The sequence below is a fragment of the Phyllobates terribilis genome, unplaced genomic scaffold (genome assembly GCF_046119375.1).
Source record: "Phyllobates terribilis strain yellow unplaced genomic scaffold, ASM4611937v1 Scaffold_5__5_contigs__length_657084704, whole genome shotgun sequence".
Classification (NCBI taxonomy): domain Eukaryota; kingdom Metazoa; phylum Chordata; class Amphibia; order Anura; family Dendrobatidae; genus Phyllobates; species Phyllobates terribilis.
Window position 1 is genome coordinate 318,922,482 of NW_027362765.1, and position 20,936 is coordinate 318,943,417.

Below are 20,936 nucleotides of genomic sequence, written 5' to 3' on the forward strand. Positions count from 1 at the left end.
CGTGTGGTTAAAAACTACTTTTGAGCCACAGTGTAAAGCTCAGAAGGGAAGGAGCACTATATTGTAGTGCACATTTTGCTGTAATGGTTTGAGGGTGCCATGTGACATTGGCAGAGGCCCTGAGGTGCCAGAACAGCAGAAGCCCACCTCCCCATAAGTGCCCTGATTTTACAAAGTACACCACCCAATGAATTCATCTAGGGGTTCATAATGATACTACAAGTGTGTCACAGATTCTTATACCATTGAGTGGTGAAAAAAAAATACTTAAATTTTTACCAAAAATGTTTTAGCCCCGATTTTACTTTGTCACACAGGGAAATGGGTAAAAATTTCACCAAAACTTGTCACAATTTCTGCTGAATGTGGCAATACCCCATATGTGGCTGTACAGTGTTGCTTAGCCACATGGTGAGACTCGGAATGGGAGTGCTATTTGATTCTTGGACAACAAATTTCGTTGGATAGTTTGCGGACTTCATATACAGAGCCTCTAGCTGCCAGAAGAGCAGAATCCCCCCCTCCCTCAAGTGACCCCATTTTGGAAATTACACCCCTCTGGGAATTTATCTAAAGGTGCAGTGACGATTTTTACTCCATGGGTGTTTTGCAGAAACAAGCAGAAGCGAATGTTGCTGAGTGAAAAATGCAAATGCACTATTGCTAACCGCTCAGCAGGCATCACGTGACCCTGTCTGCAGCCGGCTCTGACATCCGCTGATGTCACGTCAAGTTCCGTCTGCAGCCGGGCGTGACCCATTGACGCGCTCCCCCCTGATTGATGGGCTGTGGGTCAGGTTTCCCCACGCATCACAGCCCAGCAACCAACGCTCGCTTTGCCAATGAATGCAGGCGAGGGAAAGCGCACGCTGGATGCTGGGCTGTGATGTGCAGTGAAACCCCGCCAACAGCCCAATCAATCAGGGGGGAGCGGTCAGCTATAGCACCACTCACAAGCAACAATTACATCAGATGCTAATTACAAAAAAAATTATTTCCGCCGTTTGAATCGATATGGACATTCTCTGTATATTATTGGACAACCTCTTTAAAAAGACAGACACTGTCACATGACTCAATGACATCACCGCAGGTCCTTTCCCACCACAGCGACCCATACAAGAGACCGGACGGAGCGGAGAAAACACCGGGGGCCATCGGAAGGCAAGTATAATCTTTATTTTATATTCTTTTTTTTAACTATTAACTTGGTCACACTATATAAATCCATGCCGGTTGCATGGATTTATATAGTGTGACCAAGTTGTCAAGCACTTTTCCAAGTGATGCTAAAATCGCTTGGAAAAGCGCTTGATAACCCACATGCAAAAACGCTTCTACCTGGCAGGAAAAACGCATGTAAAATCCACATGCGTTTTTCCTGCCAGGGAGATGCGGAAAAAATATGCAGCATTTCTGCATTGTGGGCACTTAGCCTCACTGTCATGTTTGGTAGGCAGAATGAACAAATCATCAGCAGGTGAAGAATTAGTTTTAGACGACTTCATTCTTCAGGTCAGTGCGATTACAGCGATACCAGATTCATATTTTTTTTTATGTTTGGCTGCTATCACACACAGACACTTTTTTGAAAAACAGATTTTGCAAGCTATAATATTTCTATATTGCTGCTGACAGTCATGTGATGGCTTGTTTTATGCGGGACGAGTTGACGTTTTCTGTTGGTACCATTTTTGGTCACAACGCTTTTTGATCGCTTTCTATTTCGATTTTTGGGATGCAGCATGAACAAAAACCAGAAATTCAGGAACTGTTTTGTTTTCTTTATATGTTGTTCACCGTATAGTAAAAGTGACAGACAGCTTTATTCTTCGGGTCAGAACGATTACAGCGATACCACATTTATAACTATGTTTTGGCGCTTTTACACAATAAAAACAATTTTATAGAAAAATTATTGCATTGCTTTATTCTGAGAGCTATAACTTTTTTATTTCTCCACTGACGGAGCTCTATTGCGGCTTTTTTTGCAGGACAAGGTGACGTTTTCAGCTATACCATTTTTATTTACATTAGGCCTTTTTAATCGTGTTTTATTCCACTTGTTTTTGGCGGCATGATGAAAAAGCATAGTTTTTTGCTACATTTTATATTATTATTATTTTTTATGATGTTTGCTGTAGGGGTTAAATATGGTAAAAGTTTTATTGGTCAGGTCGTTCCGGACGTGGCGATAACAAGTGTATTTTATTTTTTTTATCTTTCATTTTTTTATGATTTTTTTTCTTATTTTTTTTTTCTAACTTTTTTTTACTTATTCCCTCTATGGAACTTTAACCTTTTTGTACTCTGATTGCTGTTATAATACATTGTAATTCACTAACACTTCAATGCATTATACCTGTTAGTGCTGCACTGACAGAAGCCTCTTAGACCATGCTTTTAGCATGGTTTAACAGGCTTGCATTAGCCTGGTGACAAGGATGTCGTCATGACAACCTCAAGTTGCCATGGCAACAATCAAGCCCTTGCGATGACGTTGCGGGGGCGCCGATCAAAAGGGAGAGGGAGCGCCCTCCCACTCCCTGCCTGCATTTCCTATGAGATTTTGCAAGATCTGTGCACATTATCAGGTTTTTTCCTTACAGAATTTCATGTGCGTAAAAAGAAGCAGCGTGTCCATCCTTTGTGCGCTTCTGCCTGCGTTTTTCCTATACAATGCCCTGGAAAAAAAGCATGGTAAATCCGCAGGCAAAAACGCACAAAAAAAACGCATCAAAAACATGCAGAATTGCCGTGCGTTTTTTGCTGCCCAGAGGTCAAGAACCTTGCAGAAATTTCTGCAACCAAATCCTGATCGTGTACACATAACCTAAATGCTGCGATCTATATCAATCGCTGCATTCAGGGGTAGGTAGGTTTTCACTTAAGCTGAGCTCCTAGAGGCGATTGCGCGGGGATTGCTCCTGTGCCCACATTATCGCCATGATGTAAATTTACGTCATTTTGCGGTAACCCCTTCCCAACCATGACGTAAGCTTGCGTCAAATATTGCAAAGGGGTTAAGGGCATAAAAATTCAAAGTTTGAATATTGTGATTTTTTTTTTCAACATTGTCATCAAATTTCCAATTTTCTCATAAATAAGTCCAAATCATGTTGACCTAAATTTACCACTAATATGGAGTACAATGTGTCATGAAAACAAACATTCTCCGAATCACTGGGATATGTTTAAGTGTTCCAGAATTATTACCAAAAAGGGACACTGGTCAGAATTGAAAAATTTGGCTTGGTCATGAAGGTGAAAATAGGCTGTGGAGTGAAGGAGTTAAATTACACTGTTCACAATATAATATTCTGGAAATTGGAAAAATACAATCCAAGTGCAGTGAAAAGATCCTGCAACTCCATCATTGTTTTCTGGGGTTTTATTTTCATAGAGATTATTGTTTGATAAAAATTAGCTGGTTACATCATTTTCGAGTTCATTACAATTATAGGGTTACCAAACGTGAACTTTTTTTTCTTAAAGGGAATCTTTCAGCAGGTTTTGATATGTAGTCTGAGAGCAGCATAATTTAGGGGCAGAAAGCCTGGTCCTAGAAATGCAATGTGTCACTTTCTGGGCTATTCAATAAAATCAGTGTTTTATCACCAGGAGATTATCACTGCATGACTAGGTGTCTGTGCCTTCTGGTCCAACCACACCACTGATTAGCAGATTTCTGCCAATATACTGAAAGCTGCCGATCAGTGGTGTGAGCAGGGTTCAGCATGCCAAATCTGTAGCAGGGAAAACTAATTCTATCATAACTGATGCACCCAGTAAAGTAGGTAGTACATTGTGGGAAACAGGGCCTCTACCCCTACATCTTGATGCAGTTAGATTATATTGCAAAGACCTGCTGACATTACATTTAAGTGGTGAAAAAAAAAAAACACAACAACATTTCGGTTTGTTTTCTGAAATGGAACAAATTAACTAAATAATCAACAGAGCCATCTTGTTTTTATATGGCAAGCTAATCTATCTATTGATACCAATTTTGGGCACATACGATACCTATCGCTTTTGATTGCATTTTTTAAGAAGGTGAGGCAACTGATAAAATGCAGTTCTGGCATTTAGATTTTCGCTCTCATTCAAGAGTTTATTAGTTTTAAATTTTGATAGATCAGACTTTCAAGGACATGGTGATATCAAATGTCACCGTGTCTGCAAATTGAGATTCTGATTTGGCTTTTACCCTAAGTCATATTGCACGACTCGTTAAAGGGTCGATTGTGACTTGTAGGATTGCTGCTTCCAATAGGTGGCGCTATAAAGTTCAAGTCCTCTTTTTCTCTGAAGAGGCAAATTGCATATTAAATTTCCCAGAGGAGCATTGCACGGTGAATAAGCCTCCTTTCCTTGACATGCCAGAGCCGGTGTGTCACTTTCCATAAGGAGAAACGTTACCCCTTAGACCTCAGTCCAGAGCCTCTCATCTCATAGAATGGTAGAGTTGGAAGGGACCTCCTGGGTCATCTGCTCCAACCCCCTGCTCAAAGCAGGAACTAAATCATCTCAGACAGATATCTGTCCAGCCTCTGTTTGAAGACGTCCATTGAAGGAGAACTCACCACCTCTCGTGGCAGCCTGTTCCACTCATTGATCACCCTCACTGGCAAAAAGTTTTTTCTAATATCTAATCTGTGTCTCTTCCCATTCAGTTTCATTCCATTGCTTCTAGTCTTTCCTTGTGCAAATGAGAATAAAGATGATCCTTCTACAATGCGACAGCCCTTGAGATATTTGTAGACTGATCTAGCCAAACAGTTCTCATACTTTGCACTGATGAGGGCCAACAGCCCGAAACACCATGTCTGCAAATTGAGATTCTGATTTGGCTTTTATCCTAAGTCATATTGCACGACTCGTTAAAGGGTTGATTGTGACTCGCAGGATTGCGGTTTCCAATAAGTGGAGCTATAGAGTTCAAGTCCTCTTTTTCTCTAAAGAGGCTATTTGCAGAGAAAATTAAAAATCCATAAGACATCTCCGGAGACGGGACATATCATCCTCACATTGAACATATGGGATTAATTATAGCTGGGGAAGAGAGAAAGAACTAATACTTCAACCTACATTGAAGTAGGGATCTCCTAAAGCAAACAGGTTATGACCACAGGAGATTTGTTCTGGGAAAAAAAAAAAAAAAAGAGACACACCAAGACTGAGATTCAGTTACGTAGATGAAGGAAGTGGACTTCCCAGGCATAAGCTCCCTCTGATCAAAACTCAGCTCTAAGACATTTTGGAGTCAGTGATGAATATTGGGGTTTGCATCAATCCAATATTTATGGGAGATATATTTTCGGCATCGCAGTGAAGTAACGAACATAACACATTCACTCACATCACAGTAAGGCTGGCAGAACCACTCCAACTTAATATTGGTCCGATGAATGGTGCTATCCATGCCATGTTTCTTTTCTATAGACAGGTAAAGTCGCGATAAGAAACAGGACGACAATATCTACCACATGGGACCTCAATATCCTGTAAGTTGGGGATCTCATAAAACTCTAACAGACTTAGTACATCCCATAACCACCTCCCACCTGAGCTCACCAAGGGGAGGTATGGGGGCGTAACCTTGATCTAATAAAAAGCAGAATTTGAGTTTGTTCATTTGTCAGTCCTGGAAGGTACAGCTTGCTGTGGTTCTGCCCGTTTTCCTAAGGAGTACCTTCCTCCGCTAAACTCGGAGCAATTTCCGTGACACAAGTTTAGCAATTGTTTTTGCTGCCTTTTATTTCATGTAATTGTATATACCGTACTGTTTAGTTCCAATTTTGTATCATCTTTGTATATATATTTTTTTCTTTTATAAACACTGCCTATCTTTCTGAGTTAAAAATATAAAATGTAATAGCTCTGTTACTCTTGCTCTGTAAACTGCAACCCCTGAAGCCATATGCTTCCTGTAATGGGTGTAAATGATTGGTGGTGGCAGATAGTTGTTCCTTTTTGTTATTGTGGAGTTGGAAGTGACTTCTGGGGTGTATATTCCATGCATTGGGTCCATGGGTGGAGAGGAATGAATACTCATTCTCTTTAGTAGCAGGCACACGTGATCTCCAAGCCGCTGCAGGAAGCAGCGGCTGCGATTGACAGTGTGCGCTATTAAAGAAAATGAATAATCACTCCTCTCCACGCCCATAGTCCCGGCGTGGATAGGAATGAATGTACCGGCAGCTGATATCATAGTGTGAGGGTGCATGGCAGTGACGTCATCGCTGCTCGCACGCTGAGATCAGCTGCTGGCAGAACAGGAAGCAGAGCTGGAGCAGAAGAAAAGAAGGTGAGTAAAATTGTTTATTTTTTTCATGTGTGCAGTGATGGGGGGGGAAGAGGTTACCAGGAATGGTGATGAGGGGTGCCGTGCATACCAGGAATGGTGATGAGGGGTGCCGTGCATACCAGGAATGGTGATGAGGGGTGCCGTGCATACCAGGAATGGTGATGAGGGGTGCCGTGCATACCAGGAATGGTGATGAGGGGTGCCGTGCATACCAGGAATGGTGATGAGGGGTGCCGTGCATACCAGGAATGGTGACGAGGGGTGCCGTGCATACCAGGAATGGTGACGAGGGGTGCCGTGCATACCAGGAATGGTGATGAGGGGTGCCGTGCATACCAGGAATGGTGACGAGGGGTGCCGTGCATACCAGGAATGGTGATGAGGGGTGCCGTGCATACCAGGAATGGTGATGAGGGGTGCGGTATATACCGTACACTCACTGCGAGTTCCCCAATAACTAGCCAAGTGGTGGAAGCAGCTGTTTTATTTAGTACTTTATTTTTAAAAGGAAGGTGATTGGCATTTTTTTTTAGTCTGAAAAGGTGACCCATCGGCTGATTAATGCGCTCCAAACCACAGGCATCAATCAAATTGCACAATTGCAGCCATGTACATTTTTCTCTAACATGCTCCTGCTGTTTGAGGTGATTGACAGGGCTTTCCTTTAGCAAGACACCTGTCAACGATCTGGAGCAGGGCTGGAAAAAGCAGGCTGAAAAAGGATCTTTAATTTTCTCTAGATTACTACATTTTTCTCTGGAGTGTTACAGAAAAAATTACACCTGATTGCAATCTAATTCATGGAGCCAGTGATTTGGGGAGCCTGAATCAGCTGACAGGTTCCTTTGAACTTACAATTGCAAAACCACTTATTCTATATGTTGCAGTATTATAGTATTGCAGTATATAGCACTAATAACTTTCTCCTGTGAAGTTCAACCACAAGCTTAAAAGGAGTGTTCCAATCTTGTCTTAAAGGAGCACACTGCACCCTGCCTCCAAGGTTTGTAGGGAAAGTAAGCTACTGGAAATGCACAATTCAGACCAGTAGCATGGTCACTGGTCTGAAATGAGTGCTCTTAAATGCTGCTAACAGAAGCAGCTTTCATCTGCAGCATGGGAGAAGTGTAGGGGACTGAAGCTGACCTGATCCAGAGTGATGCTTGCAGGCTGTAAAGCATAGAGCGACCTGCGCTCATTACCTAGGTAACGGGCCACTTGAGACGACAGGTTGGCCAATAACCTAGATAACGAGAGGAAAGCTATAGAATTAAAAATCCCAGTTTTTGAAAACAGAAAAGATTTTTTTATAAGAGGTAATTTGCTTGTCTTTACATTTCAGAACCTGTCATCAGGATTTTATACCATAAACTAATGACGTGTATAAAAGAGTTTTAATGCTGAGTAAATCTTTACCTTTCTTGGAGAAATCCGTTTTGCTGCTTTAGAGAAATCCGTAGATGAAATTGAACGATAATGAGTTATAAGTAGTGTTGAGCGATACCTTCCGATATCAGGAAATATCGGATCGGCGGGACCGATACCCAAAAAATATCGGATATCGCCGATTCCGATACCGGAAACCAATGCAAGTCAATGGGACACAAATATCGGAATAGAAATAAACCCTTTCTTTCCTTGTAGGTTAATTCTACATGAAGGAAAACAACTAAGAATAATGTAGAATGTATTACATGAAAAGCCGGCAATTCAGCAGCGGCATACACCGGTACCCGACAATTTACAACAGAAAGAATAGAGCTTCACACATAGATTAGATAGATAGAAACATGTCAGTCACATATATATGAAGTACAGTGATAGTGTTGGTTACTGTACTTGTCATTTAGTGTTAAAATAAAGGATTTATTAAAAAAAAAAATTGGCGAGCAGTTCCTCGTAATTTTAGTCTCTAGCGGAGGTTAAGCAGACGGCTGGGGCAGATGTTTGAAGCCTGGGAAGGGGGTAATACCCACGGAGCTTCCCAGGCTGCTAATATCAGCCCCCAGCTGAATACCTAGCCTTTACTAGCTATTAAAATGGGGGACCCCCCCAAAAAAATGACGTGGGGTCCCCCCTATTTTAATAGCTAGCAAAGGCTAGGCAGACAGCTGGGGGCTGATATTAATAGCCCAGGAAGGGTGCCATGAATATTGGCCCCCTCCCAGGCTAGAAACACCAGCCGTCAGCTGCCCCAGAAATGGCGCATCCATAGGATGCGCCAATTCTGGCACTTAGCCTCGCTCTTCCCACTGCCCTGTAGCGGTGGCAGTGGGGTAATAGGGCTGGGGTTGATGTCAGCTTATAATGCCAGCTGACATCAAGCCCAGGTTAGTAATGGAGAGGCGTCTATAAGACACCCCCATTACTAACCCCATAGTCAAAGTTAAAAAAAAAAAACACAAACACCCAGAATAAAGTCCTTTAATTGAAATAAACACACAATTCTTTATTGTTCTAAATTAAATCATACTTACCGTCACGCCCATTCCAGCTGAAGCCAACGATCTCCTGCAATAAAAGTAAAATAATAAAGCAACCTAGTTTTCCTTTCCATGGTTCCCACGACGGCTCCAGCTCTGCTACATTCACATGACAGGCTGGATCGCTGCAGAAAGCTGCCATCCAGCTTGCCATGCCGCAGTGACTGAGAAGCGCAGGCATGCTTGCGCTCCTCAGTGTCTCGCTGTGACGGCATCCAGATGAGCAGAGTTCATGTCCAATGAACTCAGCTCACCTCATGCACGTCACTGACAGCATGGGAAAATTCTCCTGCTCAAGCGCTGAGCGCAGGAGAATTTTACCACTCTGTCAGTGACGTGCATGAGGTGAGCCGAGTTCATTGGACATGAACTTGGCTCATCTTTATGCCGTCACAGCGAGACACTGAGGAGCGCAAGCATGCCTGCGCTTGTCAGTGTGTGCGGCATGGCAAGCTGGATGGCAGCGTTCTGCTGCGATCCAGCCTGTGATGTGAATGTAGCAGAGCTGAAGCTGTCGTGGGAACCATGGAAAGGTAAGGATGATGTTGCTTTATTATTTTACTTTTATTGCAGAAGACATTGGCTTCAGCTGGAATGGGCGTGATGGTAAGTATGGTTTAATTTAGAACAATAAAGAATTGTGTGTTTATTTCAATTAAAGGACTTTATTCTGGGTGTTTGTGTTTGTTTTTTTTAAACTTTGACTATGGGGTTAGTAATGGGGGTGTCTTATAGACGCCTCTCCATTACTAACATGGGCTTGATGTCAGCTGGCATTATAAGCTGACATCAACCCCGGCCCTATTACCCCACTGCCACCGCTACAGGGCAGTGGGAAGAGCGAGGCTAAGTGCCAGAATTGTCGCATCCTATGGATGCGCCATTTCTGGGGCAGCTGACGGCTGGTGTTTCTAGCCTGGGAGGGGGCCAATATTCATGGCACCCTTCCTGGGCTATTAATATCAGCCCCCAGCTGTCTGCCTAGCCTTTGCTAGCTATTAAAATAGGGGGGACCCCACGTCATTTTTTTGGGGTCCCCCATTTTAATAGCTAGTAAAGGCTAGGTATTCAGCTGGGGGCTGATATTAGTAGCCTGGGAAGCTCCGTGGGTATTACCCCCTTCCCAGGCTTCAAACATCTGCCCCAGCCGTCTGCTTAACCTCCGCTAGAGACTAAAATTACGGGGAACCCCACGCCAATTTTTTTTTTAATAAATCCTTTATTTTAACACTAAATGACAAGTACAGTAATCAACACTGTCACTGTACTTCTTATATATGTGACTGACATGTTTCTATCTATCTAATCTATGTGTGATGCTCTATTATTTCTGTTCTAAATTGTCGGATACCGCTGCTGAATTGCCGGCCGGCTTTTTTAAAGAGACGGTGCATGAAAACACTATTATTTTTTTTAATAAATCCTTTAACACTAAATGACAAGTACAGTAAGCTGAGCGCTGCCATCCAGCTTGTCATACTTCAGAGACACTGCAGAGCGCAGGCATTATGGGAACTTCCGATTCAGGTATTCGATATTCTAAAAGTATCGGAACTCCGATACCACGAATATCGGTAGATACCCGATATTTCCGTATCAGAATGCTCAACACTAGTTATAAGTGCTTTGGGCGGGCAGTGCTCTTACATATCTCCTCACTCCCAATTCCCCACCCGCTGCCGGCCTCCTGTCTCTAAGAGCTTCACATAGCACTGCGGAGTGCCTTATAAGACTTAAGTCCTCCTGCCAACAGTGCTGGCAGAGTTTGAGAAAGATTCAGAGAATCATAACGTCACTTACAGCCGCAATCAAGATGTACTGACTGAATTTTAACCAGATGTACTATAATGTAAATAATGTTTGCTGGAAAATTGAGTGCAGTGAATATCTTTCTTCATGCCTCCTGTCTAACAGGTCAATGAAATATGACTGACCTATCAGAGACAAGAGGTTGGCGGTGGGCAGAGATTGGGCAGAGCGCCAGGAGAGCTGTAAAGCCCCTGTCTCACATAGCGAGATCGCTGCTGTGTCACGGTTTTGATGACGCAACAGCGACCTCACCAGCGATGTCGCTATGTGTGACACTTTGCAGCGATCAGGCCCCTGCTGTGAGGTTGCTGATCGCTGCAGAATGTCCTGGACCTTTTTTTGGTGGTTGCCCTGCCGCTGGTCAGCACACATCGCTGTGTGTGACCAGCGGGAGCAGCTATCAGGCTGGTAACTATGGTAAACATCGGGTTACTAGGGGCACACGCGGACTTAGTAACCCGCTGTTTATCATGGTTACGAGCCTGCTAAAGTGAGTGGTAACCTCCCGCTCACCATAGCAGAGTAGTAACCATGATAAACAACGGGTTACTAGGTGCGCGTGTGCCCATAGTAACCCGATGTTTACCATGGTTACCAGCCTGTTCCTGCTTCAGCAGGCTGGTAACCAGGAGCAGGACATCGTGGAAAGATTCTTTCCACGATGTCGCTGCTCCCCTGATCGTTGGTGAGCCTGCCTGTTTGACAGCTCACCAGCGACCACATAGCGACGCAGCAGCGATCCCTGACAGGTCGTATCGTTGTCGGGATCACTGTAGCGTCACTAAGTGTGACGGGGCCTTAAGTGCAGAGCCCAGAGCAACTCATTAGCATACAATTTATCCAAAACAGATAAGAAAGGTAAGGATTTACTCAGCATTAAAAGCACCTTTATATTCATGTCATTAGTTTGGGAAATAAAATCCTGACGACAGGTCCCCTTTAAATCTGCAGCATCGTCGACTCGGATATGTGAAGTTTCATAAGTTACTACAGTGGGAATTACATACCTGAACTGATATTTAAGGCCAGATGCTCTTCTTTAATCTGTACATATGTGTCTTCTCTTTCAGTTTGTGGCATAAGAACAAGCTTCACATCTTTAAAGTCTTCAGACTAAAATTTAACCAACAAAAATGTTTAAAGAGCGTTGTCCACCTTTATTTATTTTTTTCTTTCATTAATTGTTTTTGTTTACAAACTAGCCCATAAAGCTGAAAAATATAAGAATATACATTCATTGAACCAACCCAAACCCCTCCCCATTTCAGTGTAGTCTGTGTCTGGGCTTTCTACTACAGCAAAATGGGCCCGCTGAAGTTAATCATTTGCCGCAGCACTGACAACACTATCACTGTAACCAGTGATTAGCTGCAGGGCCACTTGTGTGAGGCAAATACAGCTGCATAGACTGGGTCTGAATATCCAGTCTTACATTGCAAAAATAGATTCTCATAAAGACATGAGCTTATTCAGCAAGTGAGGACCCCGAGTCTCTGGTAGAACATTTTCTTCCATCATTTTTGCAACTACGCGACCTAACATACTGTCTGTGAAGCCATGAGTTTGACCTAATTTTTATAGCTTTTTTTTTTTTTTTTTTTTTAAGAATTCATGAATATAATCTCTTTCTTTTATTCGCATGATGTTATAGTGACCACCTGTGTATTACTAGTCATGTTGTATGAAGGGTCACTATCCCCAGCCTGCTCCTTTCTTTGCTAATCTCCATGGCCATCAGGGGACTGTGAGGCTGTGTGCCCACTATGCGTTTTTTAAGCGTTTCCGCAGCAGCAATTCCGCTGCAGAAATGCTTAAACGCATGGTAGAAGGTCTGTAATGTTCCCCAATGATAATCCCCATGTGCTGTGTACATACTGCAGAAACGCTTATAAAACGCATGGTAGAAGGTCTGCAATGTTCCCCAATGATAATCCCCATGTGCTGTGCACATACTGCAGAAACGCTTATAAAACGCATGGTAGAAGGTCTGTAATGTTCCCCAATGATAATCCCCATGTGCTGTGCACACACTGCAGAAACGCTTATAAAACGCATGGTAGAAGGTCTGTAATGTTCCCCAATGATAATCCGCATGTGCTGTGCACATACTGCAGAAACGCTTATAAAACGCATGGTAGAAGGTCTGCAATGTTCCCCAATGATAATCCGCATGTGCTGTGTACATACTGCAGAAACGCTTATAAAACGCATGGTAGAAGGTCTGTAATGTTCCCCAATGATAATCCACATGTGCTGTGCACATACTGCAGAAACGCTTATAAAACGCATGGTAGAAGGTCTGCAATGTTCCCCAATGATAATCCGCATGTGCTGTGCACATACTGCAGAAACGCTTATAAAACGCATGGTAGAAGGTCTGCAATGTTCCCCAATGATAATCCGCATGTGCTGTGCACATACTGCAGAAACGCTTATAAAACGCATGGTAGAAGGTCTGCAATGTTCCCCAATGATAATCCGCATGTGCTGTGTACATACTGCAGAAACGCTTATAAAACGCATGGTAGATGGTCTGTAATGTTCCCCAATGATAATCCGCATGTGCTGTGCACATACTGCAGAAACGCTTATAAAACGCATGGTAGAAGGTCTGTAATGTTCCCCAATGATAATCCGCATGTGCTGTGTACATACTGCAGAAACGCTTATAAAACGCATGGTAGAAGGCCTGCAATGTTCCCCAATGATAATCCGCATGTGCTGTGCACATACTGCAGAAACGCTTATAAAACGCATGGTAGAAGGTCTGTAATGTTCCCCAATGATAATCCACATGTGCTGTGCACATACTGCAGAAACGCTTATAAAACGCATGGTAGAAGGTCTGTAATGTTCCCCAATGATAATCCGCATGTGCTGTGTACATACTGCAGAAACGCTTATAAAACGCATGGTAGAAGGCCTGCAATGTTCCCCAATGATAATCCGCATGTGCTGTGCACATACTGCAGAAACGCTTATAAAACGCATGGTAGAAGGTCTGTAATGTTCCCCAATGATAATCCACATGTGCTGTGCACATACTGCAGAAACGCTTATAAAACGCATGGTAGAAGGTCTGTAATGTTCCCCAATGATAATCCGCATGTGCTGTGTACATACTGCAGAAACGCTTATAAAACGCATGGTAGAAGGTCTGCAATGTTCCCCACTGATAATCCGCATGTGCTGTGCACAAACTGCAGAAACGCTTATAAAACGCATGGTAGAAGGTCTGCAATGTTCCCCAATGATAATCCGCATGTGCTGTGCACATACTGCAGAAACGCTTATAAAACGCATGGTAGAAGGTCTGCAATGTTCCCCAATGATAATCCGCATGTGCTGTGCACATACTGCAGAAACGCTTATAAAACGCATGGTAGAAGGTCTGCAATGTTCCCCAATGATAATCCACATGTGCTGTGTACATACTGCAGAAACGCTTATAAAACGCATGGTAGAAGGTCTGCAATGTTCCCCAATGATAATCCGCATGTGCTGTGCACATACTGCAGAAACGCTTATAAAACGCATGGTAGAAGGTCTGCAATGTTCCCCAATGATAATCCACATGTGCTGTGTACATACTGCAGAAACGCTTATAAAACGCATGGTAGAAGGTCTGCAATGTTCCCCAATGATAATCCGCATGTGCTGTGCACATACTGCAGAAACGCTTATAAAACGCATGGTAGAAGGTCTGCAATGTTCCCCAATGATAATCCGCATGTGCTGTGCACATACTGCAGAAATGCTTATAAAACGCATGGTAGAAGGTCTGCAATGTTCCCCAATGATAATCCGCATGTGCTGTGCACATACTGCAGAAATGCTTATAAAACGCATGGTAGAAGGTCTGTAATGTTCCCCAATGATAATCCGCATGTGCTGTGTACATACTGCAGAAACGCTTATAAAACGCATGGTAGAAGGTCTGTAATGTTCCCCAATGATAATCCGCATGTGCTGTGCACATACTGCGGAAACGTTTATAAAACGCATGGTAGAAGGTCTGTAATGTTCCCCAATGATAATCCGCATGTGCTGTGCACATACTGCAGAAACGCTTATAAAACGCATGGTAGAAGGCCTGCAATGTTCCCCAATGATAATCCGCATGTGCTGTGCACATACTGCAGAAACGCTTATAAAACGCATGGTAGAAGGTCTGCAATGTTCCCCAATGATAATCCGCATGTGCTGTGCACATACTGCAGAAACGCTTATAAAACGCATGGTAGAAGGCCTGCAATGTTCCCCAATGATAATCCGCATGTGCTGTGCACATACTGCAGAAACGCTTATAAAACGCATGGTAGAAGGTCTGCAATGTTCCCCAATGATAATCCGCATGTGCTGTGCACATACTGCAGAAACGCTTATAAAACGCATGGTAGAAGGCCTGCAATGTTCCCCAATGATAATCCGCATGTGCTGTGCACATACTGCAGAAACGCTTATAAAACGCATGGTAGAAGGCCTGCAATGTTCCCCAATGATAATCCGCATGTGCTGTGCACATACTGCAGAAACGCTTATAAAACGCATGGTAGAAGGCCTGCAATGTTCCCCAATGATAATCCGCATGTGCTGTGCACATACTGCAGAAACGCTTATAAAACGCATGGTAGAAGGTCTGTAATGTTCCCCAATGATAATCCGCATGTGCTGTGCACATACTGCAGAAACGCTTATAAAACGCATGGTAGAAGGCCTGCAATGTTCCCCAATGATAATCCGCATGTGCTGTGCACATACTGCAGAAACGCTTATAAAACGCATGGTAGAAGGTCTGTAATGTTCCCCAATGATAATCCCCATGTGCTGTGCACATGCTGCAGAAACGCTTATAAAACGCATGGTAGAAGGTCTGCAGTGTTCCCCAATGATAATCCCCATGTGCTGTGTACATACTGCAGAAACGCTTATAAAACGCATGGTAGAAGGTCTGCTATGTTCCCCAATGATAATCCGCATGTGCTGTGCACATACTGCAGAAACGCTTATAAAACGCATGGTAGAAGGTCTGTAATGTTCCCCAATGATAATCCGCATGTGCTGTGCACATACTGCAGAAACGCTTATAAAACGCATGGTAGAAGGTCTGCTATGTTCCCCAATGATAATCCGCATGTGCTGTGCACATACTGCAGAAACGCTTATAAAACGCTTGGTAGAAGGTCTGCAATGTTCCCCAATGATAATCCGCATGTGCTGTGCACATACTGCAGAAACGCTTATAAAACGCATGGTAGAAGGTCTGCAATGTTCCCCAATGATAATCCGCATGTGCTGTGCACATACTGCAGAAACGCTTATAAAACGCATGGTAGAAGGTCTGCAATGTTCCCCAATGATAATCCGCATGTGCTGTGCACATACTGCAGAAACGCTTATAAAACGCATGGTAGAAGGTCTGTAATGTTCCCCAATGATAATCTGCATGTGCTGTGCACATACTGCAGAAACGCTTATAAAACGCATGGTAGAAGGTCTGTAATGTTCCACAATGATAATCCGCATGTGCTGTGCACATACTGCAGAAACGCTTATAAAACGCATGGTAGAAGGTCTGCAATGTTCCCCAATGATAATCCGCATGTGCTGTGCACATACTGCAGAAACGCTTATAAAACGCATGGTAGAAGGTCTGCAATGTTCCCCAATGATAATCCGCATGTGCTGTGCACATACTGCAGAAACGCTTATAAAACGCATGGTAGAAGGTCTGTAATGTTCCCCAATGATAATCCGCATGTGCTGTGCACATACTGCAGAAACGCTTATAAAACGCATGGTAGAAGGTCTGTAATGTTCCCCAATGATAATCCGCATGTGCTGTGCACATACTGCAGAAACGCTTATAAAACGCATGGTAGAAGGTCTGCAATGTTCCCCAATGATAATCCCCATGTGCTGTGCACATACTGCAGAAACGCTTATAAAACGCATGGTAGAAGGTCTGCAATGTTCCCCAATGATAATCTGCATGTGCTGTGCACATACTGCAGAAACGCTTATAAAACGCATGGTAGAAGGTCTGTAATGTTCCCCAATGATAATCCCCATGTGCTGTGCACATACTGCAGAAACGCTTATAAAACGCATGGTAGAAGGTCTGCAATGTTCCCCAATGATAATCCGCATGTGCTGTGTACATACTGCAGAAACGCTTATAAAACGCATGGTAGAAGGCCTGCAATGTTCCCCAATGATAATCCGCATGTGCTGTGCACATACTGCAGAAACGCTTATAAAACGCATGGTAGAAGGCCTGCAATGTTCCCCAATGATAATCCGCATGTGCTGTGCACATACTGCAGAAACGCTTATAAAACGCATGGTAGAAGGTCTGCAATGTTCCCCAATGATAATCCACATGTGCTGTGCACACACTGCAGAAACGCTTATAAAACGCATGGTAGAAGGTCTGTAATGTTCCCCAATGATAATCCGCATGTGCTGTGTACATACTGCAGAAACGCTTATAAAACGCATGGTAGAAGGTCTGCAATGTTCCCCAATGATAATCCCCATGTGCTGTGCACATACTGCAGAAACGCTTATAAAACGCATGGTAGAAGGCCTGCAATGTTCCCCAATGATAATCCCCATGTGCTGTGCACATACTGCAGAAACGCTTATAAAACGCATGGTAGAAGGCCTGCAATGTTCCCCAATGATAATCCGCATGTGCTGTGCACATACTGCAGAAACGCTTATAAAACGCATGGTAGAAGGTCTGTAATGTTCCCCAATGATAATCCGCATGTGCTGTGTACATACTGCAGAAACGCTTATAAAACGCATGGTAGAAGGTCTGTAATGTTCCCCAATGATAATCCGCATGTGCTGTGCACATACTGCAGAAACGCTTATAAAACGCATGGTAGAAGGCCTGTAATGTTCCCCAATGATAATCCACATGTGCTGTGCACATACTGCAGAAACGCTTATAAAACGCATGGTAGAAGGTCTGCAATGTTCCCCAATGATAATCCGCATGTGCTGTGCACAAACTGCAGAAACGCTTATAAAACGCATGGTAGAAGGTCTGCAATGTTCCCCAATGATAATCCGCATGTGCTGTGCACATACTGCAGAAACGCTTATAAAACGCATGGTAGAAGGTCTGCAATGTTCCCCAATGATAATCCGCATGTGCTGTGCACATACTGCAGAAACGCTTATAAAACGCATGGTAGAAGGTCTGTAATGTTCCCCAATGATAATCCGCATGTGCTGTGCACATACTGCAGAAACGCTTATAAAACGCTTGGTAGAAGGTCTGTAATGTTCCCCAATGATAATCCCCATGTGCTGTGCACATACTGCAGAAACGCTTATAAAACGCATGGTAGAAGGTCTGCAATGTTCCCCAATGATAATCCCCATGTGCTGTGCACATACTGCAGAAACGCTTATAAAACGCATGGTAGAAGGTCTGCAATGTTCCCCAATGATAATCCGCATGTGCTGTGTACATACTGCAGAAACGCTTATAAAACGCATGGTAGAAGGTCTGCAATGTTCCCCAATGATAATCCGCATGTGCTGTGCACATACTGCAGAAACGCTTATAAAACGCATGGTAGAAGGTCTGCAATGTTCCCCAATGATAATCCGCATGTGCTGTGTACATACTGCAGAAACGCTTATAAAACGCATGGTAGAAGGTCTGCAATGTTCCCCAATGATAATCCACATGTGCTGTGCACATACTGCAGAAACGCTTATAAAACGCATGGTAGAAGGTCTGCAATGTTCCCCAATGATAATCCACATGTGCTGTGCACATACTGCAGAAACGCTTATAAAACGCTTGGTAGAAGGTCTGCAATGTTCCCCAATGATAATCCGCATGTGCTGTGCACATACTGCAGAAACGCTTATAAAACGCATGGTAGAAGGCCTGTAATGTTCCCCAATGATAATCCGCATGTGCTGTGCACATACTGCAGAAACGCTTATAAAACGCATGGTAGAAGGTCTGCAATGTTCCCCAATGATAATCCGCATGTGCTGTGCACATACTGCAGAAACGCTTATAAAACGCTTGGTAGAAGGTCTGTAATGTTCCCCAATGATAATCCGCATGTGCTGTGCACATACTGCAGAAACGCTTATAAAACGCTTGGTAGAAGGTCTGTAATGTTCCCCAATGATAATCCGCATGTGCTGTGTACATACTGCAGAAACGCTTATAAAACGCATGGTAGAAGGTCTGCAATGTTCCCCAATGATAATCCGCATGTGCTGTGCACATACTGCAGAAACGCTTATAAAACGCATGGTAGAAGGTCTGCAATGTTCCCCAATGATAATCCCCATGTGCTGTGCACATACTGCAGAAACGCTTATAAAACGCTTGGTAGAAGGTCTGCAATGTTCCCCAATGATAATCCGCATGTGCTGTGTACATACTGCAGAAACGCTTATAAAACGCTTGGTAGAAGGTCTGTAATGTTCCCCAATGATAATCCGCATGTGCTGTGCACATACTGCAGAAACGCTTATAAAACGCTTGGTAGAAGGTCTGTAATGTTCCCCAATGATAATCCACATGTGCTGTGCACATACTGCAGAAACGCTTATAAAACGCTTGGTAGAAGGTCTGCAATGTTCCCCAATGATAATCCGCATGTGCTGTGTACATACTGCAGAAACGCTTATAAAACGCATGGTAGAAGGTCTGTAATGTTCCCCAATGATAATCCGCATGTGCTGTGCACATACTGCAGAAACGCTTATAAAACGCTTGGTAGAAGGTCTGTAATGTTCCCCAATGATAATCCACATGTGCTGTGCACATACTGCAGAAACGCTTATAAAACGCATGGTAGAAGGTCTGCAATGTTCCCCAATGATAATCCGCATGTGCTGTGTACATACTGCAGAAACGCTTATAAAACGCATGGTAGAAGGTCTGCAATGTTCCCCAATGATAATCCCCATGTGCTGTGCACATACTGCAGAAACGCTTATAAAACGCTTGGTAGAAGGTCTGCAATGTTCCCCAATGATAATCCGCATGTGCTGTGCACATACTGCAGAAACGCTTATAAAACGCATGGTAGAAGGTCTGCAATGTTCCCCAATGATAATCTGCATGTGCTGTGCACATACTGCAGAAACGCTTATAAAACGCATGGTAGAAGGCCTGTAATGTTCCCCAATGATAATCCGCATGTGCTGTGCACATACTGCAGAAACGCTTATAAAACGCATGGTAGAAGGTCTGTAATGTTCCCCAATGATAATCTGCATGTGCTGTGCACAAACTGCAGAAACGCTTATAAAACGCATGGTAGAAGGCCTGTAATGTTCCCCAATGATAATCCGCATGTGCTGTGCACATACTGCAGAAACGCTTATAAAACGCATGGTAGAAGGTCTGCAATGTTCCCCAATGATAATCCGCATGTGCTGTGCACATACTGCAGAAACGCTTATAAAACGCATGGTAGAAGGTCTGTAATGTTCCCCAATGATAATCCGCATGTGCTGTGCACATACTGCAGAAACGCTTATAAAACGCATGGTAGAAGGTCTGTAATGTTCCCCAATGATAATCCCCATGTGCTGTGCACATACTGCAGAAACGCTTATAAAACGCATGGTAGAAGGTCTGTAATGTTCCCCAATGATAATCCGCATGTGCTGTGCACATACTGCAGAAACGCTTATAAAACGCATGGTAGAAGGTCTGTAATGTTCCCCAATGATAATCCGCATGTGCTGTGCACATACTGCAGAAACGCTTATAAAACGCATGGTAGAAGGTCTGTAATGTTCCCCAATGATAATCCGCATGTGCTGTGCACATACTGCAGAAACGCTTATAAAACGCATGGTAGAAGGTCTGTAATGTTCCCCAATGATAATCCGCATGTGCTGTGCACATACTGCAGAAACGCTTATAAAACGCATGGTAGAAGGTCTGCAATGTTCCCCAATGATAATCCGCATGTGCTGTGCACATACTGCAGAAACGCTTATAAAACGCATGGTAGAAGGTCTGTAATGTTCCCCAATGATAATCCCCATGTGCTGTGCACATACTGCAGAAACGCTTATAAAACGCATGGTAGAAGGTCTGTAATGTTCCCCAATGATAATCCGCATGTGCTGTGCACATACTGCAGAAACGCTTATAAAACGCATGGTAGAAGGTCTGCAATGTTCCCCAATGATAATCCCCATGTGCTGTGCACATACTGCAGAAACGCTTATAAAACGCATGGTAGAAGGTCTGTAATGTTCCCCAATGATAATCTGCATGTGCTGTGCACATACTGCAGAAACGCTTATAAAACGCATGGTAGAAGGTC

General features: G+C 43.5%; 1 protein-coding gene across 1 annotated transcript in view; it reads right to left on the reverse strand.

Moving 5' to 3' along the window:
* The window catches only part of LOC141273114 (uncharacterized), a 70,114-nt gene that overhangs the window by 24,813 nt on the left and 24,365 nt on the right, over positions 1-20,936 (reverse strand). The window contains exon 6 of the mRNA XM_073684518.1: positions 11,610-11,715. Within this exon, the coding sequence (XP_073540619.1) occupies positions 11,610-11,715 (106 nt within the window). The remainder of the gene's footprint in view (positions 1-11,609; positions 11,716-20,936) is intronic.